The 22,819-nt window shown below is 34.4% G+C and overlaps 2 protein-coding genes across 2 annotated transcripts in view; both read right to left on the bottom strand.

Moving 5' to 3' along the window:
* Window positions 1–6,524: 6,524 nt before the first annotated feature.
* On the bottom strand, window positions 6,525–15,574 carry LOC140750304 (uncharacterized). The gene is made up of 9 exons (XM_073083752.1): window positions 15,558–15,574; window positions 13,277–13,421; window positions 12,225–12,347; window positions 10,497–10,677; window positions 10,121–10,194; window positions 9,964–10,056; window positions 9,356–9,870; window positions 7,780–7,855; window positions 6,525–7,470 (listed from the first exon to the last, which is right to left on the bottom strand). The coding sequence occupies exons 1-9, from the start codon at window positions 15,572–15,574 to the stop codon at window positions 7,306–7,308; spliced, it is 1,389 nt and encodes a 462-aa protein (XP_072939853.1). The 3' UTR covers window positions 6,525–7,305.
* Window positions 15,575–17,864: 2,290 nt separating this feature from the next.
* qless (decaprenyl diphosphate synthase subunit 1 qless) overlaps window positions 17,865–22,819 on the bottom strand; it is a 65,092-nt gene continuing 60,137 nt past the window's right edge. Inside the window, exons 7-8 of the mRNA XM_073083267.1 lie at window positions 21,167–21,361; window positions 17,865–20,540 (exon numbers count right to left, since the gene is read on the bottom strand). Of these exons, the coding sequence (XP_072939368.1) occupies window positions 20,319–20,540; window positions 21,167–21,361 (417 nt within the window). The 3' untranslated portion in view covers window positions 17,865–20,318. The remainder of the gene's footprint in view (window positions 20,541–21,166; window positions 21,362–22,819) is intronic.

Genomic DNA, 22,819 nt, shown 5'->3' with positions numbered 1-22,819 from the left:
TATTAACGATCAGAATGTATGCTAATCTTAAATCTAAATGAACGAATAAAGTGACTATAGCACTTGTGCTGTATTCATAATCAAATCAAATACATTTTTATTTCAAATACATACTGATTTTTTGTACAGATAAAAGTCTGGGAACTAAATAAACGTTGATTGCCTCGGACTGAATGCTGTTTAGCCAGGAAAAACGCAGAAATAATTATGTAGTATTATATTATTAAAAATCGTAAAGCTGATTCTGCTGTATTTTTCATTGTTATATTTGGTTGAGGATTAGTAATTATCCAAGGGTACGGCCGTTGATACGGTGGGTCCGTCACGAGTGATTATAACATTGTTTATATATTTCAATATTTTAATTTTATTAGTAGATTATTTTCCGTTACAGAACTGCTATGTATATGAATAATATGATGAATCAAATCGCATTTGTGCATTAATTATAACGAACATAGTTATGTTTATAATATAAATGCGTAATCCAAATATTGTTCAGTTTGTTTCAATACAAAAGAACCTTCATGAAAATATTAATTATAAGGTGGAGCGTGGGAAATGTGTCAGAAGTGTCTACATTTAATAACTTCGAAAGGCTTTACGAACGAACACTTGATTTCATCGTTTCTTTACGTTGATAAAACATCAATAACGTTTTTCATTATATTGCCACTACAGCCCTTACCTAATCTAGTACGGATCTGCTATGTGACATGTGAACGTGTAGGTTGGAACAGTTACGCACTTCAAATTAGTTCGCCGTAGATCTCATTATAATTATGATTGGAAGCAAAATTATTATCATCTTGTTTACATCAGTTTACAAATAGCGGGACATAAGGATAAAATAACATGGATAAATCCGTAGTATGTCATCCAAACCGCTACGTGCCGAAATATAATCTGATAAATTAGATAACAATAGAATAGAAATAGATACACCCAAACTATTGTGTCTGATCTTATAATTCGTTTTATATTGCAAGGATTTTTAGGTAAGTATATAAATGTTTAATTTATGTCGCAAAAGATCTCTAAATTTTTAAATTCAGTAAGAATTGTGATTTATGCAGCTTTACTTACATTTTAATGTAGCACTAGAAAAGTAGGTCCAAAGAAAAGTAAATTTCTAAGTATTTTTTTCCTAGCTGAGGTAACCGCCGAACAATTCAATGGATAATTTGTGACTGCACATAAGATCAGCAGATCTTCTACCTTAAAGTATGTGTACTATATCAAACATGGATGTGAATGCTTCCAAAAGTATAAATCAGCTGGCTACTATCATGGTATATTTATTATGATTATACTTTGCAACTTGTGTGGGTGTATTATAAATTATTGTTTATCATACGACAGTGCGTGTGGTAATACCGACAACTTTGTCCAAGTACCGATATCTCATACATATTAAGTACTATTTCTTCGAAGACATTTAGATAAATGGTAGGTTTTTATGGATCCAAGAACCAAGGGATTTATTCATTAATTTAACTTAAACGAGCATGTTAATTCTGTAACAACTATTGATATATGGCCTTATGTCACTTTTTAATGCGTTTTCTCGGAGAAATGTTTTTTCATTAATTAATTGATTCAATAATGAGTGTTGCGTTAGTTTGAAACTTTAATAGTTATTTTTCAAACCAGTAATAATTTATTTTCAGTAATCAATATTGATTAAGTTAAACTACTATCATCACCCACACGGGCGTTCAACATGTTGTTTTTTAAATTTTGGAAAAAGTAAAGTAAATCTATCTATTTAAAATTGTATACAGGTTATTAATCATATTTCATATTATATTAACATTTTGAGACTGACCAAAATATGACAGCAATTTCATAACTGATATTTTTTAATCTCACATGCTTAAATCCGTGTGACTTTACTGGGTAACATTTTGGTTGTCTATGTCTATGCAAAAAATATTTGTCTATGTTTTCATTTTTTCTTTTTACCTCTGAAACGATTAAAGCGATTTTGATAGAGCTTTCATCCTAGTTTAGAGAGATATATTTTATCCTATGAAATATTATCTACAATTTTTAAACTAATGTTTTAAAACGGCAAATCAGGTATTTCGGGACATGTTCTTATTAGATATAAACTATCACTTACATTAACGATTAAAGAAAATATTGCTAAGAAACATATGTGCCAAAGGGTTCTTACTCATCTTTTCAACAAGTGAATCCAACCCGTACTTATAATGTTTAGTGGTGGTATAACTTCTGCTAATTCTTACTCCGAGAAAAACCTTATACCCCGTAGAGATGATAATCGCTTGAAGATGATATGAATACCTAATCCGCAGTAGTCTGCCATTTTAGTTTCGAATGTAATGGGATAAAAATTTCGGTGAGTTATTGTAGTGGAGGTCAAAGCGCCCCGACCGGTATACTGAATGAACTCGGCGACACACGGACTTTCTTTTCCGTAAACTCTAGCTGTCTTTGCGACCCGCAGCAGACGAATAAAGCTGATTTCGATAAGCAAATATTTAATTCTGCTTAGTGCTAAATTTTGGTGAAAGTATAAAACAAGTGTCCGAAGAGACTAATTAAAATAAAATAAAATCGATGTAGACTCATAGATTAGTAAATATTACTCACTCCTAACAAGAAAATGTACCCAGTTTTGAGTATTGAAATAGTTGCGTAAAAAAGTTTTGTCACGCCTCCGTGCTAAAATGTCCCTAAAATATTTGAAATGATTCTTTATTTATTATGTAAATTACGCAGTATTAGTTATTTATTCGTAAATTTTCTCTAAAAATGTTTTTATTTGTCAAAAATTCAAAAAAATAACTTACTAATAAGCCGTTTGTGGCTTCATTCAATTTCAAAGCGGCGAAGTATCTTTACTAATCTATGTGTAGACTTTATGGACTCGTGAGACTCGTCAATCATGATACTGCAACGAAACTTATGTTCTCTGTGTTTACTAATATCATAACATTGTAGTTTGTGCTTATCACTTTATATGTTACAAGAGTATAAAACTAAATACATATCCTCACTTCATTCATGACCATTGGTCGTAAAATATTTAGAGAGACGTAACCACAAGTTAACTACAAATATCATAAATAGTTTCTAGTGTCACTCAATCAGTGGTTGAGAGTAATTGATAAGTATTCGGCGACTGCATTCAATATTGAAATAAATAATTGGCCCAGTGCGAGTCCCGTACGACCATTTTTTTTAGTATTTGTCGTAAAATATCAGAAATTAAAAAAAGATGTAAATAGCATTGTGATTTTTTTTTAGTTTTTACGGTACGACTACGATTAGATAAACTGGAAAACGTTGAAAAATATAAGTTTCTTGTATGGGGACCGTATTATATTTTAAACTTTTTTATTTTCAATATTAATTGTTGCTATATGACCGTAGCAGTTTATAAAAAAATCTAGTGTCCTGGGTAATATTACGTTTCAAGAAAAAGAACCAGAATAGAGGCAGACTGTGGAAGCTTAGTAAATGAGCCCTGTTTGTCCCCTTAAGGTACAGAACCCTAAAAAACGCTTGCTGATTACTTTATACATATTTATTATAAACTTTCAACGGGCGAGTTTAAAATAAAGATGTGTGTGATTATACTTTTGTAATAAACATTAACAAAGGCTATAAAACGTTGTCACTCAATCTGATGGTTGGGTTCACGGAGGTCAGCATGCTATATGGCGGAAGAATTAGTAGCATTCTTCCAAGGTAGCATTTAATGAGGCTGTCATTGCCTGGATACCAGTGAAAATTAACAGTACTTTTTAATTATTGAATGCTTATTAAACGGTTTGTTCCGTGCCTAAATGCATCTTACAAGACAACAAATTACATTACATTTATCAGTTCTGTGTTAAAATCTTAAGTGATAAAATCTGTGATTGACGTCGCTTACAGCAAATACTTAACATTCGATTGTTTTACCTGTAAGCTAATTCTAAGAACTACTACATAATAAATCAAGAAATAATAAGACAAATCAATTTTATTCTTACTACTACTCCACTATTTAACAATTTTATATTATACAGTTTTGTAAAATGGCATGTGAATATAAAGACCTACAAAGATTTCAAAAGTAATAAAGCTTACAAAGGTTCTCTTATCAGAATCTTTCGTAATGATTAACAGCGACAACAATAACTGACAAAGATAGATTGGAATTGATTAAAAAAGAAGCTGACACGCCTCAAGGCACAAATTTTTACCGCTTTATGGTATTTCACCATAAGGCTTTCTCCGGACATCGTTTACATATGTGCTTACTCACAGTTTTGTGTGTTTAAAATTTCACCATTTACGGATAGCCCCCGCACTGATGTCACGTGTCCCCACGACTTTGAAATTACTTTGAAATTATTGTTTGCTAACACTTACGTAAAAAATGGCAGGTGTGCCACATATTTCCTATACCTGGTACCTCTCCTACACCATTCTACTCGTACCTATGTTGAAGGGTGTGGTAAGGGAAAATATATACGTCATAAATTATTCTTAAGAGTAGCAATATTTGTCCAATCAGTTGTAAATAGAACTCTTATCCTATTTAGAGTTGGTTTAGATATTCCGAATGAGTTATAGGTAAGTATGTAAGACCATCTTACTAGTATTTCTCAGATTAGACAATGCATCTGTAATCGCAGGCTTTAAATAGAACTTCTATTCGACATTGTTTTACTGACTACAAGTTTCTGTTTGTGTATGGACAGAAGGCCACGCGGATAATTTGCAACAGCATCTGATGATTAAGTATTATTCGGCACAGTGACATTTTTTATCGACGCGTATTCATTTTCATTACACCACAGTGTTACATAATTGTCAGTATTTGGGTTTGTTGCGAAATACATTGGTTTTCATTGTGTTTATATAGGAAACAATTATGTATATACGGATAAAAAGGCATTAGCTGCTTAAATACATCCTTGTAAAATGTTGCACATAATTAAAGTTTTTTTTGTTACATTAGTTATAGAGAACGTGTATAGATAAATAGACCTAATATAGCAGGTAATTACTTATCAGAATGTACATAAAAGTGTCTCGTATCTCCTCACTGAGAATTTATAGCAGTCTTAAACATAATCAAGTCGGAATGATCTGAGATAATAAGCTGGATGGGCGTTTCGTTGCACGTGTTGTGCAATCGGTAATGCAGCCGCTGACCGGCGGACCGGGAGATCGGTACTCCGGAATGTATTACACAATAACACGCCCGGTTCAAGGGTATGACTGTAATAATCAAAATTGTGAACAAAATAATGATATATGAATTATACAAAAGGCAGCAGAACTCACCATGCTTCGACTCCAGAGCATTGCGCTAGAGACAAGTTCCATATATTTATTTATGCTTAATATCCCTGGACGGCAGTTGCCACTTGGACTGCATCCACCATGTAGAAAGTGAATCATGTGCTATTTCTATAGTATAAAATCGGTAGTAACATCATCAAACCTATTTTTTTTTATAATATCAGCGTCGGCAAATTTGCTGTGTTCGAATCTAAGTGATATTTAAAACATTAATGCAATCCTATTTACACGAGTCGTATCAATTGAATGAAACTTAGTAACCATTGTTTACTTACATTTTTTACGAGCTACTTCGAGGTACTTCGTTCTTACCTAGTGTTTAATTCTGACCCAAAGTTTAGTATTAAATATAGGCATAAGAAATGGATTTGATCAGTAGTCGTTTTTATCGTCAGATACCATTACCACTGATTCGCAAAGTGTTTTTATTATGGAAAATGGTCGACTAAAAGTGCTAATATTAGAGCTAAGAAGCAAGGACGTACACAATTTTTGCGAGCCTGGTTCCTTTTGTTCATTGTAACGTTAAGAAAAATAGTAATTAGAAAAAAATCTATGAAAAGGAGTCACAGTTTTATTTGTTTTGAAAAGGTGCATAATTCAATTGATAAATATCGTTCAAATGAAGACTTCCATGCTTATTATTATTACAAATTACTTTATTCACTTACTTTATTTACTTACTTACATAAACGAAAGGTATCGATTACATTTTATATTATTCGGAAACCACGTAAATGTTAAGATTTAAAAAGGAAGAGCAACATGCAATTTCCCGAGATTGAATTTACGAAATAACTGCTCTTTGCTCGCCTTATTCGTAAATGAGTTAGAATCCTTCTTGCAAATTCGTCAACCGTCTTATTTCACAATATCTTGAAACTTAATTACAACATTACTTGCTGTGTAATAATAATTAACTCTAAAAGATTTATTATTTTAGTATTCTACCAATTTGTGGTTTGCTCTGTGTAACACTTATTATATTTTTACAAAATAATTTCTACATCAAACTTTACAGTACAACATGAGTTTATAATTAGGTTAAATTACCATAATTGTAATAAAATCTCGCGAAATTTGAGACACTAGTTTTTATTTCGATATTTATAACCAATGAGTATGTGTATGTGCAATTAGTTTAAAGATTAGATGAATAATGATCAATTTTATAATTGTGTATATATAATTGGGAAATGATTTAGTTTATTTGGTAGATGATTCGTTATACCGATTTAAATGCGAAACCTTCAATGGTATGAAAATGAAATGATATTACACTAATAAAGTTGGTAGTATTGTTCATATTATTCTACTTGTAGGAAATATAATAATTTAAATTTTAACATTCAATTCATATTAAGTAGATACATGACTAGGAGGTAGTTACATGTTATATGGTACCAAAATATGGTAGGTGTAGGTAGAGATTGCCAAGTTTGTTGAAATATCTGCCAACGGGTATATTTATAAAGCACCAAGTAATGTTTGCAAATTACTTGCAAAATGAAAGATAATAGAAAACTTAACAGCTTTGTGTCATAAATTTTCCCAAGTGGTATGCAAATTATGATTGCAACTTTGTATTTAAAGAAACTGTTGCCTGTTATGATAAATAAAGTAAATATTATGCAAAGATGACCCCTTATCTGACACCTTAGGAAATCATAGTGAAAACTAGTATTACAATATTTTGTATTGAATGTTATGAAGAAATGTTCGTATTTTTTAATGTGTTTAACGTGTACTGTTGTTGTGAATTGTTGTGGCATCTTACCTCAAAAAATGTTTACAGTTGATGTTTGGCTAAAAATAGTTGTTTCAAATTTAACTTGATTGAGAGTGTCCTTATCCTTAAATAGCTACGATTAAAGAAAATCTTTACGGCTGTTGGGCGATAATCAGCTCTATCTAGTTGCTCTACCAGGGGTATATTCTTAAATATTAACTTTTTTTATTAGTTGAGTATAGAGCGGATTACAGCGGTGTATTGTTAAGGGGCGAGACGTACAGCAGCCGCGCGAGGTTGTTCCTGGCGTACCGGCCGCGCTGCTGCGGCGCGCCGTGCCCCGGCCGGCCCCACAGCGCCGCCCACGTCGCGTGGTGCCGTCGCACGCTCTCCGCGGAGTCCCGACGACTCTCCTGTACAAAAGAAGTCCATTCTTATATAAAAGTCGTTAACACATTCCTGTCCTCTTGCTTGAAATGACTTCTCTCAATCCGGTTACCCTTACAATCATGAGAGGCTGAAACTGATACTGTTCAATTATAATTTCATCGTAATATCTAAATATTACAATTATATACAGAGTACTGGGAAAAGAGAACGACATAATTAAAATATATCTAACACATTTTTTTATATTCACACATGGAAATATTTGGGTCTCTTTATTTAAAATGGAACCCCAAATCAAGATGCATGTTTTTTATCTTAAATTAAAACCTTACCTCGTGTTGTTCACATTTAACGCGCATCTGATGTTTCAACTGTCGTAAGTAATCCATATCAAGGAGTTCACGCCATCTAATAAAAGAGATAAATTATTAACAAAAGGTTTGTCTTTGCTTATTTTTACGTTTCACGTTAAAAGGTATTTAAATAGTTTTTATATTCATTAGTCTCTAGGAATAAATATTGCCTTGACATGAAGTTAAGTTAAATACAGCTACGTTTAAAATAATACTGAACAAAGCAAACAACAAATATTTTTAGGGAACCTTGGAGACGTAAGGACAGAACAGGTAAACATCGATTAAACATAAATAAACGCTCATTATTCAACACGCACTTTTTTACATGTCAAAGGTCACAATCTTCAAAGACACAACATTATTAAATTAATGAATATCGTTTGTCGCCTGCCAGGCCCTAGTAGAAAGTTATAACGAATTCTCGGAGAATTATTGTACGGTATGTACCGTGTAATACGTATAAAATAAGTATTACTTTTCTTTAACATGTGCATAGAAAAGTGGATTAGGTCTATGGTTAAAACTTTGGGTACTAGCATACTTAGTATCACTTTTATTTAACAAGATGACGTTAGTAGAAACAAAGGGAAATGCTCTCCATCTGGGGTACTATCAGAGTAAGTGGCCTCTACCGGCCAAGGACAATGCATAGTTGTAACAACCTCCAGTAGGAATTACTATTAGTACCAGCGTAGTTGTATGTTGTGAGAAGTTTTGCAGTTTATTAAACAACAGACGCCATTTCAGTACATCATTTGACAGAAGTGAGATAAAAATCTCCACCAACTAGCCGTAGGAAAAATCGAATACCATTTGCGTACCTATCTTAAGTTCAAACTTATTGCAACATACGTACAAATACGTATTCAAACAATGACTGATGGATGCGTTGTATGTGAATGAAAGATTTTGTATTTAGTATTTTAAAGTTTATCTAAAAAATAAATAATTATGTTTTCGAACATTAGCGTTAGCAACATACAATCCTTAGTGATCTATGACCGACCTCAGAAAGGAGTCCAATTCTATTTCGGATGTTTAGAAATGCTTATGGACTCATAACTCATAACGATTTTAGACACTTGTTGCATTATTTTCATAAAAAATAAAACTTTGGCATATAACAATATAACGAACATTGATTCTCAGTGTTATTTTATGTACAATATTTTAGAAATAGTAATGAATTTACATTTGATTATAATAGTTGTGGAAACATTAGGAATTTATATTAAAATAAGATAAATCAAAATTGTCACTTTTGTAGATCTCGGATCGCTTATCTTTAACTCCATTAATATTATATTTGTTTCCTTTTAAATGTCATCTACATATTCATTTCTTATTTTTTATTTTACTCATGAGTGAAAGGTCACGACCTTTTTAAATTAAAGGCCTACTATGCAATACCTACAATGTAATTTCGTGACCGAATCGCAGAAAGATTACAAAACTATAGGCGTGGTTACGTGTGAGTAACTCTACAAAGGATAATTTTCTTTTGTGATTGTGATAGAATTTGAATATGATTAACAATGAGTCTAATACATACTGACAAGATTGCTCGGGCGGACGCGTGACGTCGCTGGAAGGCAAAGTGCGAGCGCCCACCTGCCTGCGCCGCGCCAGCAGCGGCACGAGCTCCACGCCACCTGTCAGACGTAAAATTGTTTCTTCCGGCGTCAATTTTTTTTCTCTGACTTTGTTGCCATCAGAATTGTTGACATCTTCGTCGAGAACAAGCGTCACTCGCTCTCCATTTGGCAGTCGTTTAACAAATTTACTCTTCTTACTGTTACATTTCTTTTTGCCTTTATTTCCATTCCTCGATGTTACATTATCGACTTCATTGTCAATTTTGTTCTGTTTTCCGCTTTTACCTTTCGGAGTGTTTGGATGAGCAGAAATTTGAGGAAGTTTTTCGTTACTAGGCTTTACATTTTCTTTATCAATGTATTCCTCTGGCGGATCATCATCTATCTTTACTTTTGGTAAAGTAAGTGAAGATCCCTTGTAGCGTCTGTGTTCTCCTTTTAATTTATCGAAAAGATCGTTGTCTGTCCATCCCTATTAATAAAATAAACTAGGGTTAACGCATTGTTTAAGAGGTGCTGGTGCAATATTATTATGTAGTATTATTAATAACTACAATTTATTTACCATGGATTTAGAAAAGTTAAGCCCTATATTCCGAGGATTTCTCCATATAGTTCCACCTGGGCCAGGCCTGCCCCACGGCCCATCCATTGTATGCTAAAACATTGGAACATTATAAATTTGATGCCATTGTTTGTAAGTTTAATTAAAATAATATTACCATCTTGCGCTCATACTCCAGGTCCCGTCTCATTTCATCTTTAATAGCCTTTTTTCGCTTATCAACCATATCATCTGCAATATAATATCATTCTACAATTTCATTAATTTTATTTTTTTTAAGTATGTCTTTAGTATTTTTACATTGTTGCTGCTGCCCAAGGAAAAAAAATATTGTGACAGTGCTTCTGCACTTGAAAGGTTATTTATCATTGGCTAAGACAAGTAACTGCTACCTACTTATATACCTACCTACTTAATTTCTAGAAAGGTAATACAAATTCCTGTCATGTCACGTGTCTATATAACGCATATAAACGTACATAATTATGTATTCAAATGTCAACCAGTAAGTATAAAACCGTTTACTTATTAACCTAGAATCTGCTTATACATCTGTTGCTGGTAGGGTGTCTGCTTGTATCGGATGTCATTGTCCACGGATTGGCGGAGGATTTCGGCGTAGCAGAGCTGTGGGTCCTCCCGCAGTCGCACCGGGGTGCACCGCCGCCGCCGGGGCGATGACCAGCGTCGACATGATTCGTACGCTGCTACACCCTACGTTAATAAAAATCAAGTGTCTACCAATTACGGTTCAAGAAACATACTCTATGAGTCTATCACAGACAGGACAGACAGCCTAGCATTAGTAAGTTAGAATTGAACTCTTATATTAATAAGATTCTGTTGCGTTCGTAACGAACCGTAATAAAAATCATTGAATGCACAGAAAATCTCTGTAGATCTTGCGCACACCTTTCAGTTTTATAATATTTCGCTACTTTTCACTTCCTTTGTATTCTGTTTTATATAAATAGAATTATATTAAGTAATTTAATGGTAAAAAAAACTTTTATCTCTATAGTGAATAGATTCAATGCTAATTTACTTTTCCTTTTGAGGTAAAATTCATTCTATAGACTCCTTGAATTTCATGTCAAGGTCGTGCATGAATTGGCATGATTACAAAGTTTAATCACGCCCTATTTCTTGCCGTAAAATGACGGTTTCATGTCAAGTCGTGCGAGAGATCATACTTTCAATTATTTATAATTTAGTAAAGCTAGTTAGAGTTTAACAATATTCTGATGAAAAATAAGATGTTCTTTAAATGTTATTAAAATTAGATTTCACGTTAATCTATATAATTTGTCCACACACACAGACAAGTAGTTATATTGTAATGTCATTGCAAAATAACAAAATTAACGCATTCCAATGTAAATCACGTAAACACCAGTCATCTGTTTATCACAGAACACCAATGTATTGCGCAAGACTTTCTACACGCAAAGACAGTTGTAATGTCTCTATTTAATTGATGCGACGTCAATTTTAATGTGGGTGTGGTAATTATACTATACACGTAGAAAAGTAACCATAAATACATAGAAATATGTATTTACAGAATGTAGAACAATTAGATAAAGACCGCAGGCGTTGTTGTCATCTAAAGTAATCTCTTACAACGATAAAAGCGTGTTAAAAACCTAGAGAATTTGCCTACAGACGTGTATGCGTATACCTTGCGTCAATAATATATATACTATATAACTTTATACTTATATTGAAACTTAAACATCTTGGCATGGCAACTTATATGATGACTATTATAAAAATATGTTAAATCAAGTTAACCATAAGAAATACAACAACAGCCATACATATTTCTTCACTCTCAACTCTAGAGTAGGTTATTAGCACACTTTTTAATAATTTAAGTTTCGTCATCCACGGTGTGGTCCCCCAGCTTAATAGCACGTAACTTGGTTGACCCTTTACCTTTTATAGATTTATCGCCATTCTCACATCGAAGATATGTTTAACTTATGCGTCGACCAATATGATAGATGTATAAAACGTGTTTTGAAGCTCTGAAGACATATATTTTTTAAGATTGATGTAATTTATGAACGTAAGGAGTAATACTAAGTGTTTAAATAATGATATATGTTTATGGGATGGCGTAAGACATATGTGGGTTAATTGATATATAGACAAATAGTAACATATGCATATGTAGTACATGCTGTGTTTTAATTACTTTCTTCACAATATCAATTGGTTAAAACTTGTATATATAATTAATATTATGTGCCGCTTACTCTTAGTTCATCTTCTGGGTAAATGCCGGTAGCACGTAAATTGGAGAAGCGCACTCCTCGGGGGTTGGGGGCGCCGCCGCCCGCCCGCCCCCACGGCTCATACGACGCCAGGTCTTCACGCAACTAATGCAACATTAAATGTAGGTTATTATATAAAATGTAATTATTGATTAAGTATCAGTTCACGTGATAATAACAAGAAATCAGATATGTAGGTAACAACTTATACGATTTTTAACGGCCCGAATACTAAATTGAATTTTATTCAATATTAAATATATGAAAACGATAGAAATATTCTATAATAATTAATCATAAACTTTTATTGATGTTCCTAAAGATATATTGTAACTATGTTTGTTCTCTATAGCGCTTATATCGCTACCGAAATTGAATATTTACTTTTTGTTGGCAAAAAATTGATAATTAATTAATCAACTTCAAATTGTTTTACCACAACATTGGGTATGTGCATACTAGGATTCAACAATGGTAAACCCATATACACGTCTCACACCTACTAAAGAAGAGTTAACTTTCTCCCGTACGTTAAGTAAATACATAATTGACAGTTTATGTAATTTTCTATGTCTCTAGAAATTGATGATAGGCATAATAAAGATAATGGTTTGGAATAGATAATAAGATATCTATATTCATAATTCATCTCTCATTCTTCTTTATTATATTGTAAGAACATAATTTCTTAACTGCTTAGTAAGGTGGAGTAATTTGAAACATTTTTGAAAAAAATGTTAACTAGAACTTACAACCTACCGGTTTTATTATAGGCTTTAATTATAGTTAGTATATTTGGCTACATACGGGTTCTTAAGTTATCCAGAAGCTATTTAGAAAACTCCGGAAAATGTTTCACTTGCCGCTATATCGCGGTAAATTGAAACAGTGCATGTGGTGAGAAGAATCAATGAGCAAATAAACAGGTAATGTCAACTTCATTAAATATTCCACAATTCTAAACTATGTTAGAGGACCTGAATATGTATAGACGAAAAAGATATGTTTTAAAAACGCGACAACTTTTAACCTACCTGTCGTTGTTGTTCAATTTTCTCCCGGACGCGTCGCTCGAGCCGCTCCCTCGCCAGCCTCTCGCCCTCGAGACGTGTCTTCTCCGCTAGGCGCCGCTCCCGGGCTCGTCTGCGCGCTGAGCCAGATGTAGGTGCGCTCAATCTCCTAACATATACGGGAAAAAACATATTTGCCTTCAATTGTAATGCCTATTAATTGTAACGAATGTTGTTGTTCATTTGTGAAAATAGTAGATTTAATGTAGTTTTTTATATTTATTTCGATTTATTGCACATCTCATAACGCGGAGCGTTTGTGGTAGTGCTCTACTCCCAACTTTCCGAAAGTCAAGCAATTTTAGTAAATATTTTTAGTAAAATCATTAAAGTCTAACTACAACATTAGTAATATTACAACTATATAAAGATACTTCAATCAAATAATACGAACGTTTGACTATAAATTTATGAATTTCAATACATAATATGTTTTATTTATGAGCTCTATCTATTAATCACTTTAAGGCAGTAGAGATAAGCTAGCCTACCTTCGTAGTCTTCGCGAGTGCAGAGCAAACATTTAGATTCCACTGTAATATCACTCGTCCTATTACAGATAATAATAATTATGTTCTTAATAAAACAAACTAACGATAGTATTTACGTCAACGAGAGGAAATTACGTATGAACGTAATAAATCGAACAAAAATCATTGCAAACGTCAGAACGTAACTGGGCGGATATTCGCCAACAACTGCGAATTCTGATTCTGAAACAACTTACGATGAATCGTGGGAGTTGCACGCTTCAGGAAACGTTTCCACTGCCAGTTCTTCGGATACGTCATACAGATTATTGCCACTTTAACTCACTTTCATGGAAATGCCACAAACTGTACCAGTTGGAGCTAGTAATGCTTCACTTGGACTTAAAATTTATTTCAATAATCTTAAACATACTAATTTTAAAATTCAGTACAAAAATCCGGCATATGTGTAATACGTTCTCACTTTTCATCGCTCTGAACTTAACTGTGTTTTGCGGTCTTGGGTTTTTGTGTAAAGAAGAAGTTGTTTATAAAGGTTTCAGCAATTCATCGTCTATGAAAAGACCCACAATTATGGTGATAAATGTACGGGGTCCATGCTTTTGGAAAGAAAATAAGGACAGATCATTTAGAAATAAATACGTAAAAATAAAATGGAAGCCAAGTAAAGTTCAAACTATTCAACTATCTAATTATTATGTTGCTAAACCAAAGAGTTTCGATCAAAAAAAAAGCATAATAATCCTATAAAATAATATTTAGGATTTTTTAAGGAAATTAAATATCATGTTGTGGATAAAGGACTTAAAATATTCCGGTTTCTACTTATGTCTTTTGGAAACAATTGCAATTGTAATTTGCAATAAAAGAAGGCAAATACTCAGTGCCAAATTACCATAAGGCGATATCACGTTATGTTACCTATCAATATTTTTTGCATACGCTGAAAAAATGTCATCTATTTTTACGTGAGTAGTAATAATACCTACTTATTTACAAAAAAGTTAAAGTGAAAGACCAATTTTTACTTCATAAAATTATTTAATGTATACGGTGGTTACTCACGATCAAAACTATCTACTTCTTTAAACACACAACATTATATTTGCTACTAGCTTTTGCCCGCGGCTTCACCCGCGTTTAAAAGAAAATAATATAACATACCTACTAACAAACATAAAACTGAAAATTAGTACCTTCAACTTTGCTAAAGATCATCACTTGATCAAATACATAGTTTATGATTCAATCCTTACTAATATCTATTAAATAATCGATGTTTTGGGTACAAAAGATCGATTCTGCGATTAATCGATCTTAGATCGCCATCCCTAGTTCCCGTGGGATTTCCGGGTTAAAAACTATCCTATGTCCTTTCTCGGGTCTTAGACTATCTTTGTACAAAATTTCATTAAAATCGGTTCAGTGGTTTGGGCGTGAAGAAGAGACAACCAGACAGACAGACAGACAGACAGAGTTACTTTCGGATTTATAATATTAGTAAGGATTGTAAATTAAAACTAAAGCCCGCCCTGACTCATAACAAAACATAGTTTGAACTCTTACGAGTACATTCTGATTGATTAGTGTTATACTTCTTGTCTTGTGATTGCACTATTTGAAATCACTATTACGACAAAAAGTCCGAGAATATCGTTTTGTTAATATCGATCTTACTTCTCTGTGATAAAAACCAACACAACTGTAAAGTAACGTAGGTTTTTGAGCGCCCTAGTTTAGTAGCGAGTACTTACCTGAAATTCCATGTCATTTTTCAGTGGCATTTCGTTGGTCCTGCCGGTGCCGGGCGCGGGACGATCGATTGCCGCAAACACGAACGTTATATTGCATTCATATAATATGGATATGTACACGATATCAACTTAGCTGATTGAGCGGGTCACAAAGAAACTGTATCCACGAAAAGCACTTGATACTCATTCGTGAGTTCGTGACTACTTTAGGTAGGTTGAGGTTTGTAATTAAAGTGGCTTATGGCTTATTCGTGCTTATTAGTTTTAGGTCAATTTATTTTATGTAACATATATAATGTTGTTTTTTAATACATTGATTTCAATTTATGAATTATTCCTAAGCATTTAATTGTAATATCACATGTAGCTAAGTTTTCTGTTCGGAAAATAAGGAAGATAAAACTACAAACAAACAACAACATATTGATTGCTTTTGGTGTTAAAGCCGAAATAGTTGTGACTGTGTGACCCCAGAGTCAAACCACGATACGTTCTACCAAACTGGAACAAAATTTGAATCCATGGCTCACTGATTAGGTTCCCGATAACCCAAAACAAAATATACAGCACTATTGCTCCTATGATATACCAATATATAATATTGTAACAAGTAAGTCTTGCTCAGTAACCATATATTGAGGTTTATAAGACTAGTAAATTGAGAGCTTTGTCAAAATAATAAATCATGCGGTTTCAAAAGCGCCTGAGCTTAATAAGTAGCAACAAATATACTTGATTTTTAAATAGCTAGTATAATATACTTTTTCATAAAGCTTTCAGTAGGTACCTATATTGTAGCTTTGTCCCTGTAAATTCGGGACCAGAATAGGGCTCCGTTATCCCCTGCCTGTCGTAAGAGGCAACTAAAAGGGGGCTTCCGGGGTTGCGGGTGGCAAGAGTGGAAGCTCGAACCTCTCAGCCAGTACAGTTAACTAGCTAGCAGTTGCGTTCCTTTGGAGATCTCGGAGCCCTCTACGCAGCGCCGAGGACGGCCACCAGGGTGGTTTTAGTGCGGTAAGAATAACCCTGCGTAACCCTGCGTCGCTCCCACGGCACCGGGTACCTTTTGAGGGTTTCCCGTCATAAACAAAAAAATAAAATAAAAAAGGTATATTGTAGCTTATTGCAGCCAAAGACATGCAACTATAGCCCTATATATTCATTATTTTTGGTTACAGCCCTCGCCGTTCTAAACAAGTGATTCTTATCATCCAGAAACATACCTAATAGGTGTTAAAACGTGGGTACATATTACTAACTCAGTAAAACCGTATTTGTTCTTTTGTAGGCAACTGTATAACGAATAATTTACTAACGGCAGCTAATCTGTGTGTTAGTTTGTTTTAAATTAAGCTCATTTTCAGTGTATGTACATTATACGGTAATCTTAATATTACCGGTAATCACTGCCATCAACGTGAATTACCGGATATTTGTTTTTCAATACTTTCCTTCCTTTCTATTTACATAGTTTGTGGCTAATGTGAGCATTTGAATGTCTACCAGTTTTAATAATAATTTTCAATCTGCAGTAAGTGCCCGACGGGCACACAAAATCAAGGTGTAACAACTATACAGATTTTTTTCTAACATTACTGTTAACAATAGATTATTTGTGGAGTATGCCTGCAGATGAATTTGGTATCCACTTTAGGTAAATTATTGCTCCAACTTTAATGACCATGTTACACTGACAGACTATGAACACATTTTTATTTTAGTAATATAAATATTTTTATTTTGAAGGTGGTAGAGATTCTCTAACGTAAGCACTTTTCTAATACCTTTTCCAGAAAGGTTGAAATCGCCGTGATTTTTACTCCTGTACCGCCTCGTCTAGAAGAAGCTTACTCGCAAATATTTCATTGTCTATTAATAATTCTGTAACAAAATTTTGGGCGAACTCACTGTAAAGTTCGCGCATTAGCCGGACACAAGTGTCTCTAGTATCTCTTGATTGGAGTTTGGCACGCCATTTTCACCCGTATTTTTAATTGCTTGTGTCCGCGATGTATTGGCGCACAATACCTCGATTCGAATTTGCATCATCTAGACAAGGTATAACCTACTTCTCTTATAGGAACAATGAACGATATCTGTTCTAGCGATTACGGTAAGAAAGAACAAACAACAATATTTTCATTGTTATTCTTTTTAAAAAACTCTGAAGGAAAGAAATTTTTTGATTTGAGATTGTATTACAAGCCTGCATTGTAGCATTTCAATGTATTTACGTGAAGGACCATACCAGTGAAGGATATATTTTTGACAGCAGGTTGTGGAGTTCTTAAGTAAAATAAAACAATATTCAGTAACTAATGTTTATAAAATTATTCATGATTTAGCATTTTACAAAGTAATAGTATTTACAAACAATACGAACTACGTATATGACTACATACATATTATATAAATAAAAATCGTTTGACTCCCATAGTTTACCGTTAAATGTACATAAAACATTTAAATTCATGTCTATTTTGTGGCGATCGATATAATGTCCAAAATAAGCATTGCATTTCATACAATGAATACATAAAAGTTCCTTAAAGAATTCCGAAAAAATCATATATATTGCAAGTTAATTGCATTGTGATATAAATGATTGCAATATCATCTGGCATTACTTCAACCTACACGTTTCTTATTAGTGACTAATATTTTGTTAAATAACAATAATTCCATTTAAAAATACTGCGCTCTAAGTGCACATTTTCATATATTTATTCCGATACTTTGACCATACAAATATAATAGCACTGAATATTATTCAACTGTATTATTTACAATTATAGTATTAATTATTTTCTATAGAATTTATATACTTTTTAAGTTCTTAGCGGCTATAATAATTTTTGCCTAAATAATATTGTGCAGCTTCGTACAAAACTAACCATTTAATACTATAAGAACATAACATATACACTTTTAGCATGTATCGTGTATACTAAAGAAATTGAGGTAATTGGTTTTGAAGATAAAACACGGGTAACTTATCCAATGACTCACAGTATTTACACATCATAAAATATGAACAGCCAATAAAAGATAAAAAGAGTTACGTTGATATAATTTCGTGACAGACTGACGGACGCAACAGTGCTTTCAACACAGGTACTTTAAAAACTATACCTATATGGAAACATTGCACATAAAATAGAAGAGAAAATAACTAGCGCATATTACAACACGCATCCCTATATACAATCAAATAAAATAGCCTATTCCGCTCTTAACTAAACGGTAATAAAGTAGACAGTTGAGCATATTATCGTACACATATGTACAGCGGTATTTGGTAACGAGTAGTCACATCCACGCTTAATCTACAATAGCTTCATCGTTACGGTCGTAGATAGTTCACGGTGTTAAAATACATTCAACGAAACTTAACATAAATCAGGTCACACAAGTGAAGAGGAATACATACTGTTACAGAAATATACATAAGCTTCATACACAACAAAAATAGACATCGAAGTCGTCAAGATTGCGTTAACATCGAATCTACACACGTTTACGCGTACATAAGTCGAAGTACATAATTTTCCGGGCACATGATTTAACTCTGCGCAAAATATCTACGATACCATCATAAAACGTATCGTCGCACTCGGTCACAACACACTCAGTGTTCACACACGTCATAGTCTTCGATCACTAGTGACTGGCTCGAACGAACGCCCGTCGGAAACTATCGAAACCCTCGGCCTCGCCACTGCCACCTTCACGAGGAAGGTACAAAAAAGGTATCCAGAATTCTCGTAACTGTCGGTGGGGCCTTTAAGTCGGATAAAGGCCGGACACGACACGTCAGAATGTGAACGCATCCGAAGTACTTAGGGGTAAATATGCGGTGCTCCAGCGCTTATAGACCGAAAAGTACTGCACGGATTCGTGTTCCCGAGTCTGGTACCACTACTAAGGGTGGAGCCTGACTATCAGAACCATGGATGCCTTTCTATAAGTAACGAGGGGGAGGAAAATGGGGATCCATACGAACTCTTTTTTACGGAAGTTTTTCTTATCCATACGATTTCTTCTTATCGAGGATAGAAGATGTTCCTTCTGGATGAAACGATTTATGAATGGAATATACTTACAAAAACTACTTTAAGAAAGTTCTTATGTTTTTTTAGTTTCTCTAGCAGGGTGACCATACGAACTATTGTTCTTTAATGACATATAAGATTAATTCTTAAATATTTAAAAACTTTCTCTGTAAGATCTGGAGGCACGGCAGTGCCTCCGCCAAGTCGAGCTTAATCTTATTCTCAGGGTCAACTATATGATATTGTTTCCTTAGTTTTGATAAGTTTTCTATCGAGCTTGCACATATGGTCACACAAACATCTTTTCACAAACGTGAAAGAATTTCATATTTTTTTCCGTAATCGTATCGAACCCCATTACTAGGGTATCTAGAGCACCCCATTAACTACACCCATTTCTACTTTTCATGACCTTGTTTGGAATCCCTACGCGGGGGGAAGACGGGGACCTACTTCATTATATCTAGATTCCCGCCTGATGACCTTGGTTGAAACGACCCTAGGGCATTTTTATATCTCGATCCCTGATCTTTGATGACCTTGAAACGTTCTCCCTAGGTTTACTCACTATCAACAAGAGCCCTTCTTATGAGTAACTCGATCCTGTTGAGCACGAGGTCGGTGGTGATAGATCCCCGTCTGATGACGTTGCAACGTTCTCCCTAGGGGTCGCTGTCAACACGAGCGTTGACGAGGCCCTCCTGTGAGGTTACTTGATCCTATTGAGCACGAGGTCGGTGGTGACGACGAGCCCCTTCTGGTAGGGCGAGTCCCCGAGCTCAGCGGCGAGGCGCGCGGCCTCGGCGCCGTGCTTGCGCGCCAGGAAGCGCGTCTGCTCGAGGCCGCGCGACTTGTGCACCAGCTCGAACGCCTTCTCCACGTCGCCGGCCTCCTGGAACCGCCTCATTATCATCGGGTTCAGCTCCGGGTACTGGAAGAAAAATGGTTATTAGTAACTATAAATTAATTTGGAAATATATATAGAAGTAATAGTAATTAAAACATGAAATAATAGTAAATAAGTAACGATAAGACCAATAACATTAGATTAGAGAAATATGTATATAAAAGTGTTTTACATGTATGAAACATTTTGTAAAGAAAAAACATAATTCAATGAACATTTAAAGCATGATGATAATAATACATTACGTACGTATTTAAACGCTGCTCAAGACCATTAAATTATAATAACATTAAATAACAATGTTATATTTATAAAAACAAAAGAAATTAACATTATATTTATTTGAACAAAATTATACATTTTTTCTTATTCATTTCAACATTCAAATCTTAATACACAACATAACTTAATCATCATCAACCCATTATAGTCCCACTGCTGGGCACGGGTCTCCTCTCAGAATGAGAAGGATTAGGCCATAGTCCACCGCGCTGGCCAAGTGCGTATTGCTAAACAAATACACACACAACATTACTTAGTAATAAACATAAGTGTACAACAAAACACTGAAAATAGAAAAAAAAATTATAACTACTCATCAAACTACTTACATTTTTTTAATCTTCAGTATGTAATGTAATTATTATTACCTTTTCACAAGCAAATAGCACGGGCGCGGTGGCGAGCCCGAGGCGCAGGTCTGCGGCGGTGGGCTTGCCCATGGCCTGCGCGGACGACACGAAGTCCAGCAGGTCGTCCACCAGCTGGAACGACAGGCCGAGGTTGCGGCCGTACTGGAACGCCAGCTCGCACGTGCCCTCGTCCGCGCCGCTCAGCAGCGCCACCTGGAATACAAAACATATTTTTACCACGCTTTTATTAGCTTGACCTGTGTGTATATATGTAAGGGAATCTTTGAAATCGACTTTTACCCGCTTTGAATGATCAGCTTAGTTCAAAATTATGAAAAATTATCAAGAACCGATGACAATGCACGATTTTAATAATTTTGTCCCATTGCATTTATCATGATCACAAGGGTTAAAGATTTTCGAGGCGGTGTTCGAACGCTTTACGGAAAGTTCATGGCAAAGTTTACTGGACGATAAATTGCAAGAATTATTACTTTTTAGTTTGATTTACGATAAAAGTGTGATTTTTAATTTTTTAAATATTTTATTACTGCTTACATCCAGTGGCGGACTAAGTCGTCGGAGGCCCGGCGGGCGGCGGGAAGTTAAATTTAGCCCCCCCCCCCGTGTAAAAAGTTGATTGGATTTAAAAAAAATCAGCAATAAATACGTATGACTCCGGCAACTTTTTTCGTACATTTATACACATTTCACAGATTGCAACTGTGTTTGGGGGCAACCAGAATCGGGGGCCTGGTGCGGACCGCTTCTTCCGCTCCTTACTCCCATAGTGCGCTAAAGACATCCACTTCAAGCTTTTAGTCCATTGAAATGTTACATTTGGGTTGCAATTATCACAGGGCGTAATTTTATTTTTTGGGTGTCAAGATGGGATTATAAGATATAGACTTTCGGACTCGACAGGGAGTGGTGACGTCAAGATCAGTGTTTGCCGTTAACAAACGTCCGCCCAGTGCCATTAATGTATAATAACTTAAGACATACAATCCAAATTCCATTTGAACTTTTAACGTATCTTGTCATTTCTATGGTAAAAATGTTACACACTTAAATCGTAACGGCTAAAAATCCAAAAATAAAATGCGATACGTTGGGATATTTATAGAATTTTGATATATTTTATGTACCTACTACATGACTACATTACGACTATAATTATATTAAAATTTATTTAAAAACATCCCCCAAATCACGCCTTGTAAAAAAAACACTCAAACGCTTTACCTCAACAATATATTTGAACCGTCTTTTGTCTATGACATAATATAAGATTATTACAAAACATCCCATCCCGTTATGGTAATTTAGAATATTTTTATAGCACAGGTGTATTAACCGCCACACTCATATAGCACATTCCTGTACCTTGAATCAGCGTTACATAATAATACATGTCCCCCACATGTATCACCACGTGAGCTTCAGAAAACAACAAACTTTTTAGGGTTCCGTACCCAAAGGGTAACAACGGAACCCTATTACTAAGACTTCGCTGTCTGTCCGTGTGTCCGTCTGTCACAGGGCTCTATCTCTGGAACCGTAACAGATACACACTTGACTTTTTTTACAGAGGATTCATAACGGTCACCGCTAGAACAACAAATACTAAAAATAAAATAAAGTTGAATATTAAAGGTCTCCGTCTCTTCT

This window comes from Epargyreus clarus, unplaced genomic scaffold (genome assembly GCF_041222505.1).
Source record: "Epargyreus clarus isolate Ecla_fem2 unplaced genomic scaffold, WU_Ecla_fem_2.2 ptg000019l, whole genome shotgun sequence".
Lineage (NCBI taxonomy): Eukaryota > Metazoa > Arthropoda > Insecta > Lepidoptera > Hesperiidae > Epargyreus > Epargyreus clarus.
The sequence above is the reverse complement of the archived record's forward strand: the minus strand, read 5'-3'. Positions and strand labels throughout refer to the sequence as shown.